General features: G+C 48.1%; 1 protein-coding gene across 1 annotated transcript in view; it reads left to right on the top strand.

Moving 5' to 3' along the window:
* The first annotated feature begins 2,993 nt into the window (after nucleotides 1-2,993).
* GDF9 (growth differentiation factor 9) overlaps nucleotides 2,994-22,299 on the top strand; it is a 51,898-nt gene continuing 32,592 nt past the window's right edge. The window contains exon 1 of the mRNA XM_044277771.1: nucleotides 2,994-3,312. Coding sequence (XP_044133706.1) covers nucleotides 2,994-3,312 — 319 coding nt within the window. The remainder of the gene's footprint in view (nucleotides 3,313-22,299) is intronic.

The raw sequence follows: 22,299 nt of genomic DNA, 5'->3' as shown, positions 1-22,299 counted from the left end.
ACGCACACGAAAGAGAGCACCCCATCGGCAAACACCGATCTACAAAATACTCCCCGTCCCAAAAACAACCCAACAAACCCATGCTCCCTTCATGCACCGGAAGCAACCGAAAAGCCGCTTCCACATCAAGCTTTGCCATCAACGTCCCCCGCCCCCACCGCCTCACCCACCTAACAGCCGCATCAAAGGAAGTATAGGCCACTGAACAAAGTTCAGGATCTATACCATCATTGACCGACGCACCTTTTGGGTAAGACAAGTGATGAATGAGCCGAAACTTGCCCGGCTCCTTCTTAGGCACCACCCCCAGGGGAGACACCATCAATCCTGAGATCGGCGGTTCCTTGAACGGACCCGCCATCCGTCCCAACTCCACCTCCTTCCTCAATTTCTCCGCCACCACCTCAGCATGAACCAGCGCGGACCTAAGGTTCCGAAGAACAACAGGCCCCGCCGTGACAACCGATGGAATCCGAAAACCGAACCTAAACCCGTCCCCCAACAACCCAGCCGCCACCCGATCCGGATACCTATCTAGAAACTCCTGCATCTCTTCCACCCGAACCGGCGTCCGACCCTTTTCCAACCCCGTCCCCCCCTTTATGCCTACCCCCTTTGAAGCACCGGCTAGCTCCATGGGGCCCCCCACACCCTGTGCACTCGTGCTTAAATTTGCACTTAGCACCAAATCTGCAGTTCCCTTCGTTGAAAAGGAAACACAACCCCTTTGCGGACGCCGCTGCCAAGGCCCCCGGGGATGACCCCCCGGATTCCCCCCGAAAGGACTGCCCAGCCCTAGGCGGCGCCGTCACCCTCAACCACAATCCGATATCCTTGTGATCCCACCGGATATCTGGCCTCACCGCCTTACGCTGCCGGAACTGCTCGTCATACCTGAGCCAGCCCACGCCACCATAAACCCTGTACGCTTCCCCAATAGCATCCTGGTAGCAAAACAGCGCCGAACAACACTCCGGAGACCGCTCGCCAATGACACTTGCTAATATGGCAAACGCCTGTAGCCAATTAGCAAACGTCCGCGGAATCAATCGATGCCGCCGCTTGTCCTCATCCTCCTTTTTTCCTTCGTCCTTCTTCCCCCTATCCAGGTTAAAACGCTCCAATGGAAGCAGCGAGAATATCTCCACATATTCCCCCTTCCATATCTTCTCCCTCACCTCCTGCTTCAAATGAGCCCCCAAAGGGCCCTCAAAGCACACATACACCTCCCCCCGCGCCCTATCGTCCAACCTCTGCACCTCCGCCTCACCTCCCGCCTGAGTCTCAACCAACGCCGACCCAGCCCCCCCCCCTTGCCGCCCCACAACTGACCCCTCACCACCCGCCTGAGTCTCAACCGACGCCGACCCAGCCCCCCCCCCTTGCACCCCCACAACTGACCCCGGCATCACCCCCCAACCCGGCAAAGGAGACCCACCGCCCGCCCCCATGCCCGCCAGCCACCCTGCCAAACCTCCCAACAACTGCCCCAACCCCTTACCTAAATCACCCATGGCCCCCCCACCCCCCCCCCCCCGGGCAACCCTGCGCTAACATGGAGCCCCAAGCAATCTCACCAGGCACCACGGGCGCTGTGACTCCCGCTGCCGCAGATCCGGACTTCCGCAGAACGGACACTTCACCGGAACGGCTCCTGGACGTCGACGGCTCTTCGTCCCGGACCACCTGCACGACCCTCTGCACCACGCTGGACGGACACCGGGAAGAGACCTCGGCGCCCCCCACGGCAAGGGGACCTTCCACCTCACTGTCCTGCTCTTCTCTGGACCTGCGCTGCTCCACCCCTCCGCTCAGCGCAGTCCGAGGGACCGGGATATTGCCCAGAAGCTGAGTGGACCGCCCGCTAAAGGAAGGACTGGGCCAGCCCACCGATCCAGGTCCAGCATCCAATTGCACCGCTGCAGGGAGCGGGGGAAGGGGCGTCCCGCTCCTCTCAGGGCCCCGCCGTGTATCGGGATTCCTCCCGCGGCGAGAGCGGCTCGCTGAAGGCTGTGCGGCCGCCCTCCGCCGCCGAGGGTCCACAGAGGGGCTCCCTACTCGGCGCCGGGCCCGGGGGGTGCATTCAGGACTGAGGCGCGCCGGCGGTTTGCTCCGCCGCGGCCGGGTAGCCCGAACCGTGGGGGTAACCGCAGGAGCAGGAGCAACCATACAAGCACCCACCTGCTCCTGCAGCCAGCCAGGCCCCCGCACCTCCGCCTCACGCCGCAGCCGCTCCAACATCTCCTCAATTATAACTGCCGGCGCCGCCATTACGCTGCTGCTGCTCCGTTTCTCTCCCTGGCCGCAATGCTCCTGCTCACCGCCTCCTCCTGACGTCACCGGAGTGGCCGCGCCCCCCCGCTGTCCTAGCAACTCGCGCCTCTCAGCCGGCCCGCCCCCCCTCCCACACTTAACCCTCCGCTCACCTCTGCTTCCGTCGCCCAAGCCTCTTCATGTACGGCCTCCCCCACCGCTGCGCTCCTCGTCCGGCCTGCCTCGGGCGGCTTCCCTTTTTTGCGGATCCGTGGTTTGCGGACAGCAAAAAACGGAACGGTCGTGTGCACGAAGCCTTAGGCCGAATGCACACGTCGTATCCCGGCCTGGCATCCTTAGCAACCAATGACGCCGTGCGCTCCTGCTCTCAGCAGGATGCCAGGTCGGGATACCACAGACCGCTCACGGCCGTGTGCATTCGGCCTTAGTCATTCACTCAACAGGTGGACTGGTCACCAAATGTAAACCCAGAGTAGAATGGAAATGATAGAAAACATGCAGTTACCACCAGAAACACAGTGCAAGTGATAGTTCACTTTGTATTGTATGAAATGATATGCTGATAAAGGCTTCAGCAGTAGAAGGGTTAAAATTTTGACTAAGGAAAAAAAAAGCAGCTGTAGCTTATTTGAGGGAGCAAGCAGCAGAGTGATTCCTCTGAAGCAGTCTGTTCATTGACATGGAGGGATTTGGATAGAAAGCTACCTCCCCTCCAAGGAATGGCTGTGGCACTTTTTGTGGTCATGTTGTATTGTTCCACCTGGCTGCTCTCCTCTGCAAGTGATTCAAAACTGAGGTATGACAGCCAAGCTTATGAGCTGCTCCCTCCTATGCTCAAGGAGCTGTCTGAGCCCCCAGTTTGGAGAGAAGGAACACCAGTTCCCCAATCAGTCGCCATCAAGTATATGAAAAAGCTCTACAAGATGTCAGCCACCAAGGAGGGTGTACCCAGGGTACACAGGAATGCTGAATACAACACCGTGAGGATGTTCACGCCAAACACTGAGTGTAAACCAGGCTCAAAACTGGAAACAAAAGGTCAGTATTAATAGAATAAATATGTATTCCCATATTAGCTTGTTCCACGCTGATGTCTCGGACATGTGATGACCCTCCTTGGTAATGTAAATTTATAGAAACCCTTTAAACACTTGTTTGGTGTCTTTTCTGGCTGTGGATCTTCAAGAATTCTGCAGCAGCAAAATATGCCCCAAATGGTAGAGATTCTTTGACTGAAGTAATTATGGAAATGCTAAGGGTTTTACCCACTGTCATGTGATCAGTAGAAACCTTTGGAAGTTGTAGTCCTCTTCTAAAACCAGACACATGAGTGCGTTTCAGCACTCTTAGGCCTTATGCACACGACAGTATAAGGCCTCCTGCACACATGTTTTTTTTATATATTTTTGGGGAACTTCAGTGAATGGGGGACTGCTGAAAGGGGTTAATAACTACTGTGAAGGGCCTAGACATCTGGGCAAGATCCCCACAGATCATTCCCCTACCCCCCTTGTACTTGTTCTGCTGATCTGCTACTTGCTGGCTGTGTGGGCATGAGTTCAATCACTTTGGTGTGTGATCCCACGAGACCCGTGACCTACAGCAGCGAGTTTTGCGGGATCACGTGCCGCAGGATGGGATTGCGCACTGAATTGACTGAACTCATGCCCACAAGTAGCTGAACTAGTACAAGGGGGGGGATAGCCAAATAAAAAAAAAAGTCCACCTCTGTCTGTGTGGATGAGATTTTTTACATCACATCCAGTTCACTGCTACTGTATGGGTTAAGGTCCATTCACAAATCACATGTCTGCAGTGTTTTGCAGATCCACAAAACACTGGGCCGGCACCCCAATAGAAATGACTATTCTTATCCGCAGCTGCAGAAAGCTGTTTGCAGACCGGAAGTTCGGGGCCACGGACCGGAAATGTGGATGCGGACAGCACACTGTGTGCTGTCTGTCAGCATCTTTTCTGTCCCCATTGAAAATAAATGGGTCTGCACCCCTTCCACATAATTGTGGAACGGATCTGGAACCAAAGTGTGGATGTCTGTATGGAGCCTTATCTGCATACATTTCCACTGCAGTAAATTTATAGCATTTACACAATGTGTGGTCATACACTAATGGGGTCAATATCAAACTAATGTAAATTAGAACTGACCTAGCTGCCCATAGCAACCAATCAGATTCCTCCTTTCATTTTCCAAAGGAGCTGTGAACAATGAAAAGTTTAATTTGGTTGCTATGGGCAACTAAACCAGTTCTACTTTACCCCATAAATGCCTCCATAAGGCTGTAAATGAAATAAATTGTGATTTAAATCCACACCAAAGCAGGCATTTATCAAGACTGTTTCTAACATGCATGTGCAATGAGCAGGACACTAGTACAATGCAGTGGGTCAGGATAGATGTGTATAAGTCTATAGTAGCTCGTGACACCAATTGAAGCTTGCACAGGTACTGTAGCAGGGCCCTTTAAGATGTTATAGCTGACGTACCAGGTGAGGAATGCCAGAGGGGGATAATGTCTCTGTATAGCAGATATGGTAGTGTCAACGTTGTCTCCTACCTTGGTACAGCTGGACTCCTGGATCCTGGCTCACTTGCAATAAATTGAGTGCTGTTAATAGGAGTAATTGAGGAACTTTGGTAGCAGTAAATAAGATCCAAACAGGTAATATGATCCAACTTGTCTTTACTGAATGGCAGCTTTAAATCCATACAAGTTACAGCAATAGTCTTGGGTCCCAGCAGGTATTGGCAATGTATGGCAGGAATTTATATCTATTCTGCTTCTGATCATATGCCTAAAGAGTCTGGCAGGTATTAGTCTTCTGCTCTGTCTGTCTTCTGCTTGTAATGGGCCTGAGTAGCTGAGGAGGAATTTGGCTTCTCCTGGACTTTGGATGTGCACTCACAGCTTGGCTCATAGGCTATGCTTCTTCCTGGAGGCTGGAGATGGCGGCTTTTCTTGTCAACCAGCTGAGGCTGATAGCTCAAGCTGGGAAGGGTGATCTTTGCCTCAGCTGAGGCTCAATCCTGTCTTGGGATCCCTGTTTCTGGGAGCTCCTACCAACACAGCCTTCCCCTTGCAGGGAGAGCTGGACAAAACGGTCTCTAACAGTTTTTTCCCTCCCTTGCCGCCGGGCGTGGGATACTCCACTTCCCTTAACCACCTCAGCTCCCCTAGCTTAAACACCCTTAATGACCAGACCACTTTTTTTACAATTCTGCACTACACTACTTTCACCATTTAAAGCTCGGTTATGCAAGTTACCACCCAAATGAAATTTACCTCTTTTTCCTCTCACTAATAGAGGTTTCATTTGGTGGTATTTAATTGCTGCTGACATTTTTACTTTTTGTTATTAAGTGAAATTTAACAAAATTTTTGCAAAAAAATGACATTTTTCACTTTCAGTTGTATTTTTTTTTTTAAATAACGACATCTATATATAATTTTTTCTCTAAATTTATTGTTCTACATGTCTTTGATAAAAAAAAAATGTTTGGGTAAAAAAAAATGGTTTGGGTAAAAGTTATAGCGTCTACAAACTATGGTACAAAAATGTGAATTTCCGCTTTTTGAAGCAGCTCTGACTTTCTGAGCACCTGTCATGATTCCTGAGGTTCTACAATGCCCAGACAGTAGAAAAACCCCACAAATGACCCCATTTCGTAAAGTAAACACGCTAATGTATTTGCTGATGGGCATAGTGAGTTCATAGAACTTTTTATTTTTTGTCACAAGTTAGTGGAAAATGATTTTTTTTTTTTTTTTTTTTTTTTTCCCTTACAAAGTCTCATATTCCACTAACTTGTGACAAAAAAATAAAAACTTCCATGAACTCACTATGCCCATCATGAAATACCTTGGGGTGTCTTTCCAAAATGGGGTCACTTGTGGGGTAGTTATACTGCCCTGGCATTTTAGGGGCCCAAATGCATGCAAAGTAGTTTGAAATCAAAATGTGTAAAAAATGGCCTGTGAAATCCTAAAGGTGCTCTTTGGAATGTGGGCCCCTTTGCCCACCTAGGCTGCAAAAAAGTGTCACACGTGGTATCTCGGCAAAAGAAAACTTTTTCCCTTTTTTTTTTTTTTTTTTTTTTTTTTTTTTCCCATTCAGCCTCTGAACGGCACAGATTTCTTCATTCACATCAATCAATGTGGATGAAAAAATCTCTGCCCAAAAAAAGAGGGGAAAGGAGTCTGCCACGACATAGGAGCTCCGCCCAACATCCATACCCACTTAGATCGTATGTCCTGGCAAACCCGATTTCTCCATTCACATCAATCGATGTGGATGAATAAATCATTGCAGGGATTTATTTTAATTTTTTTTATATAAAGTGTTTGCCAAAGCATATGAACACCGCCGCCCCCTCAGCTCATATGCCTCGGCAAACGTATCTTTTACTGCAGAGGAGAAATCTCTTCTTGCAGCGCCGCATACACCGACTTTTGTGTAATCTGACAGTAGCGCAATGCTTCTGTCAGAATGCACATCAGTGCTGCAGCTAGTCGATCGGTTGGGGAAATGTCACTCATGTAGACGGCTCACTACACTGGTGGATTGGGCCATGGAACCTCCTGGATACAGGAGGTTCTCGATGATCTCTTCCTGAAATTTGAGAAAGGATCCAGTTCTCCCAGCCTTACTGTAGAGAACAAGACTATTATATACAGCCAATTGAATCAAATATACAGACACCTTCTTATACCAGCGTCTGGTGCATCGGGAAACTAAATAAAGAGCCAACATCTGGTCATTGAAGTCCACCCCTCCGATGAGCGAATTAGTGTCATGGACTGAGAGGGGCTTTTCAATGACACTGGTTGCCTATTCTATTTGTATTGTCGTGTCTGCGTGAATGGAGGAGAGCATGTAAACGTCATGCTTGTCTCTCCATTTCACCGCGAGCAGTTCTTAATTACACAAGGCAGCCCTCTCCCCCCTTGCAAGATGGGTGGTAATGAGCCGTTGGGGGAAGCCCCTGCGACCAGGTCACACGGTGCCACAGCAGCCAATCTGTTCTAGGAACAAATGCCTGAAGAGGGGGCACACTTGTGTAGAAATTGTTCACATAAAGATGGTACCCCTTGCCAAATTATGGTGGCACCAAGTCTTCCCACTGCTCCCCAGGTAGTCAGGGCAACCGACCGGCTCCAGGGTCTGATCTTTACCCTCATAGATCCGAAATTTGTGGGTATAGCCTGTGGCCCTTTCACAGAGCTTATACAATTTGACCCCATACCGGCCACGCTTGCTTGGGATGTATTGTTTGAAGTCAAGACGCCCGGTAAAATGCATCAGGGACTCGTCTACGCAGATGTTTTGCTCAGGAGTATACAAATCTGCAAATTTGTTGTTGAAGTGGTCTATGAGGGGCCAAATTTTGTGGAGCCGGTCAAAAGCTGGGTGGCCTCTGGGATGGGAGGTGGTGTTATTGCTAAACTGCAGGAAACGCAGGATGGCCTCAAATTGTGCCCTGGACATGGCAGCAGAAAACATGGGCATGTGATGAATTGGGTTCGTGGACCAATATGACCGCAATTCATGCTTTTTGGTTAAACCCATGTTTTGGAGAAGGCCCAGAAAATGTTTTAATTCGGAAACTTGGACGGGTTTCCACCGGAAAGGCTAGGCATAATAGCTTCCCGGGTTGGTGGCTATAAATTGAATGGCATACCGATTTGTTTCTGCCACGACTATGTCCAAGAGCTCCGCAGTCAAGAACATCTAAAAAAAAAAAATCCCAGGGCCGAACCGATCTGAGCTGTCTCAACCCGAACTCCAGACTGGGCGGTGAAAGGGGGAACTAATGGTGCGGCTGAAGTTGGGGGGTGCCAATCAGGGTTTGCCAGCACCTCAGGGATTCTAGGGGCTCTACGGGCCTGTCTGTGCGGTGGCTGCGACGGGGTAACTACTGCACGTGCCACCGTACCAGCTTCAACTGCCCTTCTGGTGCTCACCACTTCACCATGTTGTACGGCAGTGCTGGTACTAGGTCCAGGGTGGGCTGCGCTGCTGGTGTATGCCTCACCACGTAAACCGACAGCGCCAGCCCCACTCTGCTGCCCTTGAGGGGGATCCTGCACAACCTGTGGTGTAGCAACACGGGGCCGGGTACACCTGGTGCTATCAGGGACCTCAACCTCCTCGTCCGAACTTTGGGTCAGACTGCCACTGCTTTCTAAAGGATCATATTCTGACCCGCTGGATTCGTCAGATGAGGGTTCCCTTTCCTCATCCGACTGGGTCAGAAGCCTGTAGGCCTCTTCAGAAGAATACCCCTTGTTTGACATTTGGACTACTAAATTTAGGGGTATTCTCTGAGACTACCCAAGAAAAAAAGCAAGCCTGTCTTACAAATGGAAGGCCGCTGCGATTGATAAAAAATATCAAAACAGATTTTTTTTATCGCCGCAGCGCTTGGAAAGTGATTGTGCAGTGATCAAAAATAAATAAAAATTTTTGTCACTGCGGCGGGGCGGGCGTAGTTGAACGCACGTGTGGGCGACCGATCAGGCCTGATCGGGCAAACACTGCGTTTTGGGTGGAGGGCGAGCTAAGGTGACATTAATACTATTATAGATCTGACTGTGATCAGTTTTGATCACTTACAGATACTATAAGAGTACAAATTCTGATTAGCGATACGCTAATCAGCGAATCAGTGACTGTGGAGCGGTGGGCTGGGCGCTAACCGATCGCTAGCTACCTAACCAAGGGGCCTAAACTATGCTAAAACCCAACAGTCTATACCAGTGAAAAAAAAGTGACAGTTTACACTGATCACTTTTTTCCCTTTCACTAGGTGATTGACAGGGGCGATCAAGGGGTTAATTGGGGTGATCTGGGGGCTAAGTGTGGTGTTTGGTGTACTCACTGATATCTGCTCCTCTGCTGAGACCAACCGATGAAAAGGACCAGCAGAGGAGCAGAGCAGCCATTTAACACCTTATATTTATAAATATAAAGTGTTAACTGGCTTGTGATTCGTTTTTTTTTTTTTAAATCAGCCTGCCAGCGATTATCATTGGCTGGCAGGCTGATGTAACCCCCCTCAACTTTTGCCGGCCCGCTATGCGCATGTGCGGGCCGGCTTTGAGCGTAATCTCGCGTCTCGCCGATGCGTGACTCTGCCTGGGACAGCCGCCTCCGGAACGCGATCCTGTGTTAGGCGGTACCGGAGGCGGTTAAGCAGGGGGGAACAAAACAGAACTGGAATGTTCCATTCTGAATGGCCATAACATTAAAATGATGCCGCCACCTGCTGGTAGACCTGAAACATTACAAAGGAAAAATATAACATTTAAAATGGGTTCAACTGCACAGTAGTGAAAACACATCAGCTGACAATATTAATGCTCTTAGCAGATTGTAGCAGGGTAAAAGCGGTAGTAACCCCACTCTGGGATGTTACACATGCCTTTTAGGCTAGGGCTACACTGAGACTGACCGTTGCTCCTAGAGGCTCATTTGCATATTAGACCTCGTTTTTCTCAGCAAAGTGGACACATAGGAACCGGGAACCAACACAGATGCCTTCAGCTGCCGAACTCACATGTAACGGGTAAAGTTTCATAGGTACAAATCTGCTGGCATATGCCCTTGAACACCTTTATGACCGGCAATTTGTCGTATGGTATCAGTATTTTTATATTTTAACCCCTTAGGGACCCATGATGTACAGGTCCTTAGGGACCCATGATGTACGTCATGTATAGCTTCGCTTACCCCCGCGGGCGGTAATTGGAACCCGGTGCCTGCTTAAATCATTGAGCAGGCACCTCGACTCAATGCGCGGCGGGTCGTTACCCCCCCCCGTGTCGGCGATTGCCGCAAACCGCAGGTTAATTCAGACCTGCGGTTTGCGGCTTTTACCTGGTGCGGCGGTGGTGCCAACGAAGGGGGGGGGGGGGACCGATGGCATGCGCATCTGTGCTGCCTTCTGGTGTAGAGCCTGTGAGATCCAGGCTCTCACAGGCTTCCAGGCTCTCATACAGCTTCTCACAGGCCGGAAGCTGTATGAGTAATACACACAGTATTACTCATACAGCCAATGCAGTCCAATACAGAAGTATTGGAATGCATTGTAAAGGATTAGACCCCCCAAAAGTTCAAGTTCCAAAGTGGGACAAAAAATAAAGTGAAAAAATTTAAGTTTTCCCCCCAAAAAATTGAGTTTCAAGTAAAAATAAACAAAATCATAATTTTTCCCCAAATGACGTTAAAAATAATTGGTAAAAAATAAGTATACATATTGGGTATCGCCGCGTCCGTATCGACTAGCTCTATAAACATACCACATGACCTAACCCCTCAGATGAACACCGTAAAAAATATAAACTGTGCTAAATAAACCATTTTTTTTTGTCCCCTTACATCACAAAAAGTACAACAGCATGCGATCAAAAAGTCACACATACCCCAAAATTGTGCCAATAAAACTGTCATCTCATTCCACAACAATCATACCCTACCCAAGGTAATCGCCCAAAAACTGAAAAAATTATGGCTCTCGGACTAAAACATGATTTATATTTTTTTGCTTCAAAAATGAAATCATTGTGTACAACTTACATAAATAAATAAAAAGTATACATATTAGGTATCGCTGCATCCGTGACAACCTGGTCTATAAAAATATCACATGATCTAACCTGTCAGATGAATGTTGTAATAACAAAAAATAAAAACTGTGCCCAAACAGCTATTTCTTGTTATCTTGCCTCATAAAATGTGTAATATAGAGCAACCAAAAATCGTATGTACCCTAAACTAGTACCAACAATACTGCCACCTTATTAAAATGGGGCCACTTTTGGAGTTTCTACTCTAGGGGTGCATCAGGGGGGCTTCAAATGAGACATGAGAGAAAAAACCAAAAAACCAGTCCAGCAAAATCTGCCTTCCAAAAACCGTATGGCATTCCTTTCCTTCTGCACCCTGCTGTGTGCCTGTACAGCTGTTTACAACCACATATGGGGTGTTTCTGTAAACTGCAGCATCAGGACCATAAATTGAGTTTTGGCTGTTAACCCTTTCTTTGTAAAAGTAAAAAAAAAAAAATTAAAATGGAAATTCTGCCAAAAAAGGTAAATTTTGAAATTGTATCTCTATTTTCCATTAATTCTTGTGGAACACCTAAATGGTTAACAAAGTTTGTAAAATCTGTTTTGAATACCTTGAGGGGTGTAGTTTATAGAATGGGGTCATTTTTGGGTGGTTTCTATTATGTACGCCTCGCAAAGTGACTTCAGACCTGAACTGGCCCCTAAAAATAGGGTTTTTGAACATTTCTGAAAAATTTCAAGATTTGCTTCTAAACTTCTAAGCCTTGTAACATCACCCAAAAATTAAATATCATTCCCAAAATGATCCAAACATGAAATAGACATATGGGGAATGTAAAGTGATAACAATTTTTGGAGGTATTACTATGTATTATAGTAGAGAAATTGAAACTTGGAAACTTGCAATTTTTAAAATTTTTTTGTAAATTTGGTATTTTTTTTCTAAAGAATTTTTTTTACTTCATTTTACCAGTGTCATGAAGTACTATATGTGACGAAAAAAACATCTCAGAATGGCCTGGATAAGTCAAAGCGTTTTAAAGTTATCAGCACTTAGTGACACTGGTCAGATTTGCAAAATATGGCCAAGTCCAGAAGGTGAAATAGGGCCGAGTCCTTAAGGGGTTAAAAGTACGTGATTTCGCACGCGGCGATGCCAATAATTATTTATTTTTTTTCAAATTGTTTATATATTTTAATTTTGGGGAAGGGGGTGACTTTAATTATAATTATTTATTTTTTTAATGTTATTTACATTTTCTTAGTTATCATAGGGACTGACTTTTATAGTCATACGGTGGTTGTGAACAGGTTAAAGGGCTTCTGTCACCCCCCCCCCCCCCAAAAAAAAATCTGTTTAAAAAAAAAAAATTTTTTTAGGCCAATTAAAATCCTTATACTGGCCCGTTCTGCAATTCAAATCCCGTGCCTGCACCTCATTCGGCGCAGGCGCTCTGAGAGAAGGGCGCTCGCATCCTCAGCACTCCCTCAGTGCACCTGCGCCGATGGCGTCACCTCTAAACCCGAAAGAGAAGACGTCATTAAAGAAACTAGCCAACAGAAAAGGGTAAGAGCACTATATATTGAAAAATCGCAGGGGGGGGCGAACAGAAGCCCTTTTAAGCTTTTTACATCTGGAGATGTCTATGCACTAGGATATGAAATGTAAACCAGTTAGGAACTGATGTAGATTTCAGCTTATATATTTCCAGAAAGCGGTTTGTCAGACTGCATAAGCCCCTGCTCTACCAGATATGCCTCTTGTTTTGTTTTGTTTTGTTTTTACAAAAAATTGCAACCCCCCCAGGCTGTAGGTGCCCAAAAATAGAACTGGAAATGTGGTTATTGCTAGTTTTGAGTGAATCAAAGCATCTAAAGTGGAATTCAATCTTGAGTTTATGAAAAATTCGATTTGTCATTAATACGAATTTCCTCACGCTTCGTGGTGACAAATTAGCTTTTTTTCCCTAAAATGGCAGCTGCACGTGTTGCAAAGTGAAAGTAGGAAGCATGGGAACGTGAGATCATCCATAATAAAATGCAACCAGCCAATCCATAGATTTTTTTTGAGACTGTAGGTAGAATATAGGCAGACAGCAGTAATCGCTGAGTGGACCTTGTTCAACTGCTGTGACATTCAAAGTTAGGCCTCATGCACACGACTTTTTTTTTTTTTTCGGTCCGCAAAAACGGGTTCTGTGATCAGTGTCCGTTTTTCCTTCCGTGGGTCTTCCTTGATTTTTGGAGGATCCACGGACATGAAGGAAAAAGTTGTTTTGGTGTCCGCCTGGCCGTGCGGAGCCAAACTGATCCATCCTGACTTACAATGCAAGTCAATGGGGACGGATCCGTTTGACGTTGACACAATATGGTGCAATTGCAGACGTCCCCACAGATCCGTCCCCCATTGATTTTCAATGTAAAGTCAGGAGTCCCTATTATACCATCGGATCGGAGTTTTCTCCAATCCAATGGTATATTTTAACTTGAAGCGTCCCCATCACCATGGGAACGCCTCCGTTAGAATATACCATCGGATTTGAGTTGCATTGTGAAAACTCATATCCAACACTATATTCTAACACAGAGGCGTTCCCATGGTGATGGGGACGCTTCAAGTTAGAATATACTACGAACTGTGTACATGACTGCTGCCTGGCAGCACCCGATCTCTTACAGGGGGCTGTGATCCGCACAATTAACCCCTCAGGTGCTGCACCTGAAGGGGTTAATTGTGCGTATCACAGCCCCCTGTAAGAGATCAGGGGCTGCCAGGCAGCAGGGGGAAGACCCCCCTCCCTCCCCAGTTTGAATATCATTGGTGGCCAGTGTGCGGGCCCCCCCTCCCTCCCTCTATTGTATTAATATCATTGGTGGCCAGTGTGCGGGCCCCCCCTCCCTCCCTCTATTGTATTAATATCATTGGTGGCCAGTGTGCGGGCCCCCCCCCTCCCTCTATTGTATTAATATCATTGGTGGCACAGTGTGCGCCCCTCCCTCCCTCTATTGTATTAATATAATTGGTGGCACAGAGTGTGGCCTCCCCTCCCCCCCCCCCCCCCCGATCATTGGTGGCAGCGGAGAGTTCCGATCGGAGTCCCAGTTTAATCGCTGGGGCTACGATCTGTAACCATGGCAACCAGGACGCTACTGCAGTCCTGGTTGCCATGGTTACTTAGCAATATTAGAAGCATCATACTTATCTGCTGTTGCGCTGTCTGTGACCGGCCGGGAGCTCCTCCTACTGATAAGTGACGGGTCTGTGCGGCGCATTGCTTAATGATCTGTCACTTACCAGTTACTGCTAAGTAACCATGGCAACCAGAACTGCAGTAGTGTCCTGGTTGCCATGGTTACCGATCGGAGCCCCAGCGATTAAACTGGGACTCCGATCGGAACTCTTCGCTGCCACCAATGATCGGGTGGGGGGGGGGGAGAGGGGAGGCCGCACATTGTGCCTTCAATGATAATACAGTAGAGGGAGGGAGGGGGGGCAGCACACTGTGCCACCAATGATATTCAATCTGGGGAGGGAGGGGGGTCTGCCCCCTGCTGTCTGGCAGCCCCTGATCTCTTACAGGGGGCTATGATACGCACAATTAACCCCTTCAGGTGCGGCACCTGAGGGGTTAATTGTGCGGATCACAGCCCCTATAAGAGATCGGGTGCTGTCAGGCAGCAGGGGGCAGTCATGTACACAGTTCGTAGTATATTCTAGCTAGAAGCGTCCCCATCACCATGGGAACGCCTCTATGTTAGAATATACTGTCGGATCTGAGTTTTCACGAAGTGAAAACTCAGCGCTGAAAAAACTTTTATGCAGACGGATCTTCGGATCCGTCTGTATGAAAGTGACCTACAGCCACGGATCACGGACGCAGATGCCAATCTTGTGTGCATCCGTGTTCTTTCACGGACCCATTGACTTGAATGGGTCCGTGAACTGTTGTCCGTCAAAAAAATAGGACAGATCCTATTTTTTTGACGGACAGGATACACTGATCACTGCGGCGGATGTCAAACGGTGCATTTTCCGCGTTTTCAACGGACCTATTGAAAGTCAATGGGTCCGCAGAACATCACGGAAAATGGAACAACGGCCACGGGTGCACACAACTGTCGTGTGCATGAGGCCTAAATCTGTTATTTTATATATAGAATTACTGTCAGGCTCTGATGTAAAGGGCGGTCTAATATATTGCCATGTGCATCTTGTTCCAGGTTCATAGTTAATCCGTTACATTACTGATAGTTACTGTACACTATGGCATACAGTTGCCTGGGCCCTCCAAAGGAACGGGAAAAGGCAAAAATGGTCTGTAGCCTGCACAAGTAGCAGCAAAAGGGGGGGGGGGGCAGAGTAGTAGTAGCCGCAGCAACAGTCCAGATCCGCCACTGTCATTCAAAGGTTGTTTTGACCAACAATCTTGCTGTACTGGAATGGTTGAGTCGCTTTTCAACATCATCTCAAGTGTCAACAGATATACACAGCCAGAAATCGGTGGGTTCCTCTGATCTTGCTTTTGCTGCTCCTTCTGCTAGCCAAGTAATGTATGCTGCTGGCTCTGCTCCGCTTTTCAGAGAGGATGAGCTTCGTTAGGACAGTCAGAATTTACAGGCCAGCACAGACATGGAGGGAGAGGTTCGCTGCGGCTCCTCTAGGTGTGCAACTACTGATATTAATAGCCGGATTGGAGGAGCAAATGTTGAGAGGTCAGGAATGTGCGCAAGAGACAACCAAACAGATGTAGATGTAGCCGATCGCACGTGAGAGCGGGGTGAAGAGGGGGCATTGACTTCAGGGGGTAAAGGGTGACAGCGTGCCCATTAGACAGCAGGCTGGACTGCTGTCTCAGGAGAAAGATGAGGACATAAATGGTTTAAGCTACAGGAGAAGCAAGAGGAGCAAGATAGCTGGAGGACAATGACAAAAATAACAGGTGACCCCCCCCCCCCCCCCCCCCCCCCCATAGACTGGCAGTATGCAGTGGAGATGGAGGCAGGGAAGCCTTTCGATTCCCTTGTGCAAATGGCCAGATGCATGCTTTCTTGTTTGTGTGGTGACAGCCACATTGTCAGGATTCTGCAGAGGGATAACTACTGGCTATCCACATTTGTTAAACCCTTGCTACCCAGGGGTGTAACTGCCATAGTGGCAGACCATGCCTTTGCTATGGGGCACAGGGCAAGAGGGGTCCCAGTTCACTGGAGGTGAAAACTTGGTCAGGACTCTACCCTCTAAAGAAACCACCTTTTAGCAAATAAGGCAATGGAAAAAATGTCCCAAGGGTCATTGAAAAGGGTTTAGGCAGAAATCCTTCTGTCCTGTGTGGGGGTCTGTTTTGATCCTTGCTATGGGGCCCTTACTTCTCTATATAGGCTACTGTCTCTACCGGTCATAAATTTAAGTGCATTATTTTATTTATTTTTTTTAGACCTGAGAGGGATGCAAAAATAGACTACTATAGAAACATGCTGTACAGTCGGTTGGTTGCTGCCTACGTGTGCCATCGTCCATCCTCAGGAAGGTCTCGCTGGGGGGGCATTCTCTGCACTCGCGCTACACTGCCATGATTGGGAAGCACCAGCTCCATATGCAGCAACTAGAGTCTCTGAGCAGTTTTATTCAGCCGCCTACTGAATAAAACAACCCAGCAGCAGCTGGACATGCAGCAGAATCTCAACCAGCAGGTGGGGGCATACTTAGACTGCACCCTGTTGCCCATGATACAGGATCCTCTGGACTACTGTGCATACAAACTTGAATTATAGCTGCAACTGGCTGAGTTTGCCAGGGGCATGCATTCCTGCCTGGCCAGTAGAGGCATCAGAACGGGTGTGAAGTGTGGTGGGGAGCACATAATGTTGAGAGACTAAACTTAGTAGAGATCAATCAGGCTTGGATCAACCAGGATTTCCAGAAACTTGTGTCTGATGCAACAGAATAGATCATTCTGCCACCAATCATACCGTAGTGTGCTGCCACACTAAAATATTCAGCAAAATGGGACGTTGCTTATGGCCACTGCTGCTGCCAGAATTCTGATGCTGCTGCCTCTGCTGCTGTTCCTTGGCCTACTGATATGTACACATAAAAAATTTAAAAGGATATGCTTGTGCAGTGACCAGGAACAGATACGCTGACGCCACTTATGCAGTGGGTCAGGATACAGGTGGATAATAGTCTGTATTTGTCGTGACTCCAATTGCAGCATGTACTATCCCAGGACCTTACCAAGGTGTTATAACGCATGTCCCAGATTAGGAATGCCAGAGTGGTGTAATGGCCTATATCTCTACAGGGTGGGGATAATTGTGTCAACTGTGTCTCCTACCTGGGTACGGCTGGACTCCTGGCTCACTTGGAATAAATTTTAGTGTAGTGATGGTAGCAGTAATAGAGGAATTTTGCAGCAGAAATGATGTCCAGACCTTTAGGTGAAGTTCAAACGTTTCTTTACTGAAGATAACTTGTATCCAAGCAGTATACAGCTTTGGTCTCTGGTCCCAGCAGGTATTGGCAGGAATAAATGCTTCTGCTTGATATGTGGGACGTAGGACGTCTGTTTGGTAGATCTGTAATTGTGGCAGGAACTAATCTTCTGTCCTTTTCTGTAGCTTCTGCTGTATAGGGGCAACCTAGCTGAGGAATGGCTTCTCCTAGGTCTCTGGACTTAACTCACAAATGATTTTTCAGGGGATGCTTTCTTCCTGGAACTCTGGAGGTTATCTGTTATGGCTTTCTGCTTCTTTTCATCCAGCTGAGGCTGAAGGGGCTCAGACTGGGAATATGATCAGGTCTCAGCCGAGAAAAGTGTCACGATAGGTAGGTAAGCGGGGAAATAAACAAACAGAACAAACGACTAGGCCCAAAAGCTAGGGAAAAAGGGTCTCCTCCTAGCGATCCCTAAACTGCTGTGCCCATGTGCATACCCTAATGGTGGATATGCACATGCCCTCGTGCCTAAACCTAAACACCCTGGGCAAACCCTAAGCAGCAGGGAAAAGGGAAGAGGCAACTTGCTTCTTCAAACCAGGAGGAAGCAAGCGTGTCCCTAGAGGCCTAGGTAAAACACACAAAGGGAAATAAAGGAGAGGACTTATCTTGAGCAGAGCTAGAGTAGACTATCCACCAGAAATCAAGAGCTCCCAGGAAAACTATAACCCGCACAGGCCACTGGGGGAAGGAGGGATAAATGGCCTCCCTAACTATGAAACCCAGTAGACCTGAGGGAAGGTGGATCCAGCTCAAATCCAAATCAAAACAGTGAAGTCAGACATGTGCAGCCAGTCTGACACCTCCACACATTCACAGGGAAAGGCGGGACAACAAAATCCTTGCTGTCTTCCCTATGCAGGGGATCTCTTACACACACCCTACCCCCAGCAGGGGTAAGGCTACACTGACTCTAACTTCCTTCTCCACTCATTCTGCAGGATGTAAGAACAGTCCACACCTCCATAGAGGGTGAGTTAAACTGGAATAATCCATTCCAGCGTAGATATACTAAACTAGGACTAGTACCTGGCCGATGCATTGCTGCCACCTGCTGGTGAACCTGGAAAATGACTAGGAACAATTGTATTTAACATGGTTTTAGATGCACAGTTGTGAGGACAGAATATAAATTATATCAAATGACAATGTAAAGGTTCTTAGTAGACAGTAGTGGCCTAGAGGCATGTAGTAACACAACTCTGGGGTGTTACACATGCCACTGGACCTTGCTATCACACAGCTGTTGGGTTTTGCTACTACTGTGATCTGCCACAATCTTGTGCTGTTATTGCTGTCTCCACCCCTCCCCATTCTGTCATGGGGCGACTATTATCACTGTTACTACCACAACTGTTGTCTGCCATACCCACTGTTATGGGGCCACTATTGTCTGTTATCATTGTTTATTTTTCATTCTTCTAATCCATCTGAACTAAGAAAAAGAATCCAATTTCACATAGTCAGCATTTTACGTTTTGCATCAGAATTTGATTAGTGGGTCCAAAACACAGAAGAAATGCAAATATTTTCATGACATTTTATCTGAGTTGGACTCATTCCTGTTTTTGGCTTAAAAAAACTGATGCAAAATACCTACCATGTGAAAGAGACTTTATGAATGCAGGACTTTTTTTCTTATTAAAACAAAAAACTGATTTCAGACTTAACCCCTTAAGGACGTAGGGCGTACTGGTATGCCCTATTTCCCGAGTCCATAAGGACTCAGGACGTACCGGTACGCCCTAACTTTAAATCGGGATTCCGGCACTGCGGGGGTTAATCGGAACGGGATGCCGGCTGAAATCATTCAGCCGGCATCCTGTAACAACGCCAGGGGGGGTCATTTGACCCCCCTCCGTATCGGCGATCGCAGAAAACCGCAGGTCAATTAAGACCTGCGGTTTTCTGCGTTTCCGGTCCATTCGGGTCTCCAATGAACCGGAAGAAGACTGCGATCGGTGGCGTGATTACACACCACCAATCACAGTACGAAGATTTGGAGAGGCGGTGCTGGCCCTGGTGCTGAATGCAGCTGTCCAGGGTGCTGATTAGTGCAGGGGAGAGAGGCGTGAGATTCAAACTTCCTGCGCTCCTCTCTCCCCTCCTCTTCCTGTTCTGCACGAGCACCGTCCAGCACCAGCTCCTGAGTTCCCCCTAATCGGCATCCATCACCCTCCTGCACCCATCGCCATCCAGGTAGGTTAGGGTCAGTGAGGGAGAGGCACCATTAGGCAGGGAAAGAAGGGAATAGTTGGGAAAAAATAATTAACTTTTATCTAAACTTTGTGTTCCATCTTTCAGACCCCAGCCCCCCCCTGCCACTTGCCCCCACCACCAGCCCCCTTACCGCCACATTTTTTTTTTCTGCGTGCGCTGACTGGCCGGCACTCTTTAGCGTCCGTCCACTGTTAGCGCATCGCCCGCCCCACCGCTGATCAGCGTTGTACCGCTGATCACCAAGTTTGAACTTTTTTTTTTTTCCTAACACTTGCCCATTTTTTTTTCCTGGACTTTTTTGTATGCGAACACCCGTTGCCCCCACACACACGCACATATAATAAAGGTTTCCATACACCCGCACACACCCCCATGGCCCGCCGGATGTTCTCGGCCGAGGAGGCATACGCCCAGATTGCCTCTGACTCAGAGTCCCAGTGAGGATGAGGATGACCCCACGTTCCTTTTGTCATCCGCATCCTCCTCATCGGATGACAATGAGCCACCAAGGCGGCGGAGACGCCGCCAGGCGGAGCCAGGGGCCCCACATGCTAGGGATCCTGTGGCCCACCCTAGTACGAGCCGCCCTGGGGTTCATACTGGTTTCCCGGCCCACCAAATAAGCCCACCGGAGCGCCCTGCCGATGAACTTAGTTGGTGTCCCCCAGTGGACTTAGAGCCTGAGATTCCACATTTTGCTGGCAATCCTGGAATCCAGATTCCCACAGTGGGGTTTACTGAAATTGACTTTTTTTTTTTTTTTTCAGTAACCCACTGGTGAATCTGATGGTGGAGCAGACTAATCTGTACACCCAACAGTTCGTCGCTCAAAACCCGGCCTCCTTTTTGGCTAGACCCGGTGGCTGGATGCTGGTCAGTGCAGCCGAGATGAGGACATTTTGGGGCCTCGTGTTGCATATGGGTCTAGTGCAAAAACCGTGTCGGGCAAAACTGGAGTAGGGACGTCCTATACCAGACCCCACTGTACAGTATGGTCATGACACCTCCCCGGTTTGAGGCCACCCGGAAATGTCTGCATTATTCTGATAATGCAGTATGTCCCCCCCCCCCCCCCGAGGTAATCCTGCCTATGACTGTCTGTATAAGATGTATCACTTTGGGGCCAAATTCATGGAGGCCTACGTACCTGGAAGGGGGGTCGCGGTTGATGAGTCTCTCGTTGCGTTCAAGGGGAGACTCGGTTTCCGCCAATACATTCCCACAAAGCGGGCGAGGTATGGCGTGAAGCTATACAAAATTTGTGAGAGTACCTTAAGGTACACTTACAAATTTCATGTGTACGAGGGGCGATTCCCATATTCAACCCCCAGAATGTCCCCCCACTCTGGGTGTTGGCAAGAAACTCGTGTGGGACCTTATATACCCACTGCTGGATAACTGTTACCACTTGTACGTGGATAACTCTTTTATACCAGCATTTCCTTGTTCAGGTTCCTTGCCACCAGATCCACGTTCGCTTGTGGGACCGTGCGGAAAAATCAATGCGGCCTCCCTGCCTACCCCCTCCGGGTACCCATTCCCAGGGGTGCGACCCGTTCCCTTACCAGTGGAAACCTGTTGCTGGTCAGGTATAAGGAGAAGAGGGATGTCCACAATCCACGGTAACAGCACCACCCCCATCTCTGTGCGAGGTACCGCGGCAACGGTCCTCAAGCCCGATTGTATCGTCAACTACAATCGGTATATGGGAGTAGTTGATCTCTCTGATCAAGTCCTCAAGCCATATAATGCCATGCGCAAAACCTGGGCATGGTACAAAAAAGTTGCGGTCTACTTGGTACAGGTTGCCATGTACAACTCTTTTGTACTATCCCGAAGCGCTGGCAGCATAGGGACATTCCTCCAGTTCTATGAGGCAGTCCTCAAGGCCCTGATCTTTTCGGACCGGGAAAGAGCAGGCCGGAGTACCTCGGGAACTGGAGGCGCCCGGGTTGTCCCTGGCCAACACTTTCCAGGTGTGGTCCCCCATACTGGAAAGAAGGGACGAACCCAAAAAGAGTGTGTCGCAGGAGGGGGATACAGAAGGACACCACCACTCAGTGCGACACGTGTCCCGATCATCCGGGCCTCTGCGTTATCGATTACTTCAGGGAGTATCACACTTCCATGGAGTACAAATTTTTTTTTAATCCCCAACAGTCCCCTAGAGAACATAAAAAACTATGGCTCTCAGACTTTGGAGACACAGAAACAATTTTTTTTTTCCCCAAAAAGATATTAGTTTTAGTGCAGGCATCCTCAAACTGCGGCCCTCCAGATGTTGTAAAACTATAACTCCCAGCATTCCCAGACAACCTACAGCCATCAGCAGGGCATGGTGGGAATTGTAGTTTTACAACATCTGGAGGGCCGCAGTTTTAGGATGCCTGCTTAGTGTCTCCAAAGCCATACATATTTGGCATCTTTGCGTGCGTAAAAGTCGTCGCTATAAAAATAACTTTTGACCAAACCCCTCGGATGAACAGCGTTAAAAATATAAAATAAAAACTGTGCCAAAACACCAATTTTTGGGCAAAATTTCAATTTGAATCCATTTTTCCGGTAATAAAGCAAGGTTTAACAGCCAAATAAAACTAAATATTTATTGCCCTGATTCTGTAGTTTGCAGAAACACCCCATATGTGGTCGTAAATGGCTATAGAGCCGCACGGCAGGGCATAGAAAGAAGCGAACTCCATATGGTTTCTGGAAGGCAGAATT

The sequence above is a fragment of the Bufo gargarizans genome, chromosome 2 (genome assembly GCF_014858855.1).
Source record: "Bufo gargarizans isolate SCDJY-AF-19 chromosome 2, ASM1485885v1, whole genome shotgun sequence".
Classification (NCBI taxonomy): domain Eukaryota; kingdom Metazoa; phylum Chordata; class Amphibia; order Anura; family Bufonidae; genus Bufo; species Bufo gargarizans.
This window is presented reverse-complemented; position numbering and strand designations above follow the sequence as displayed.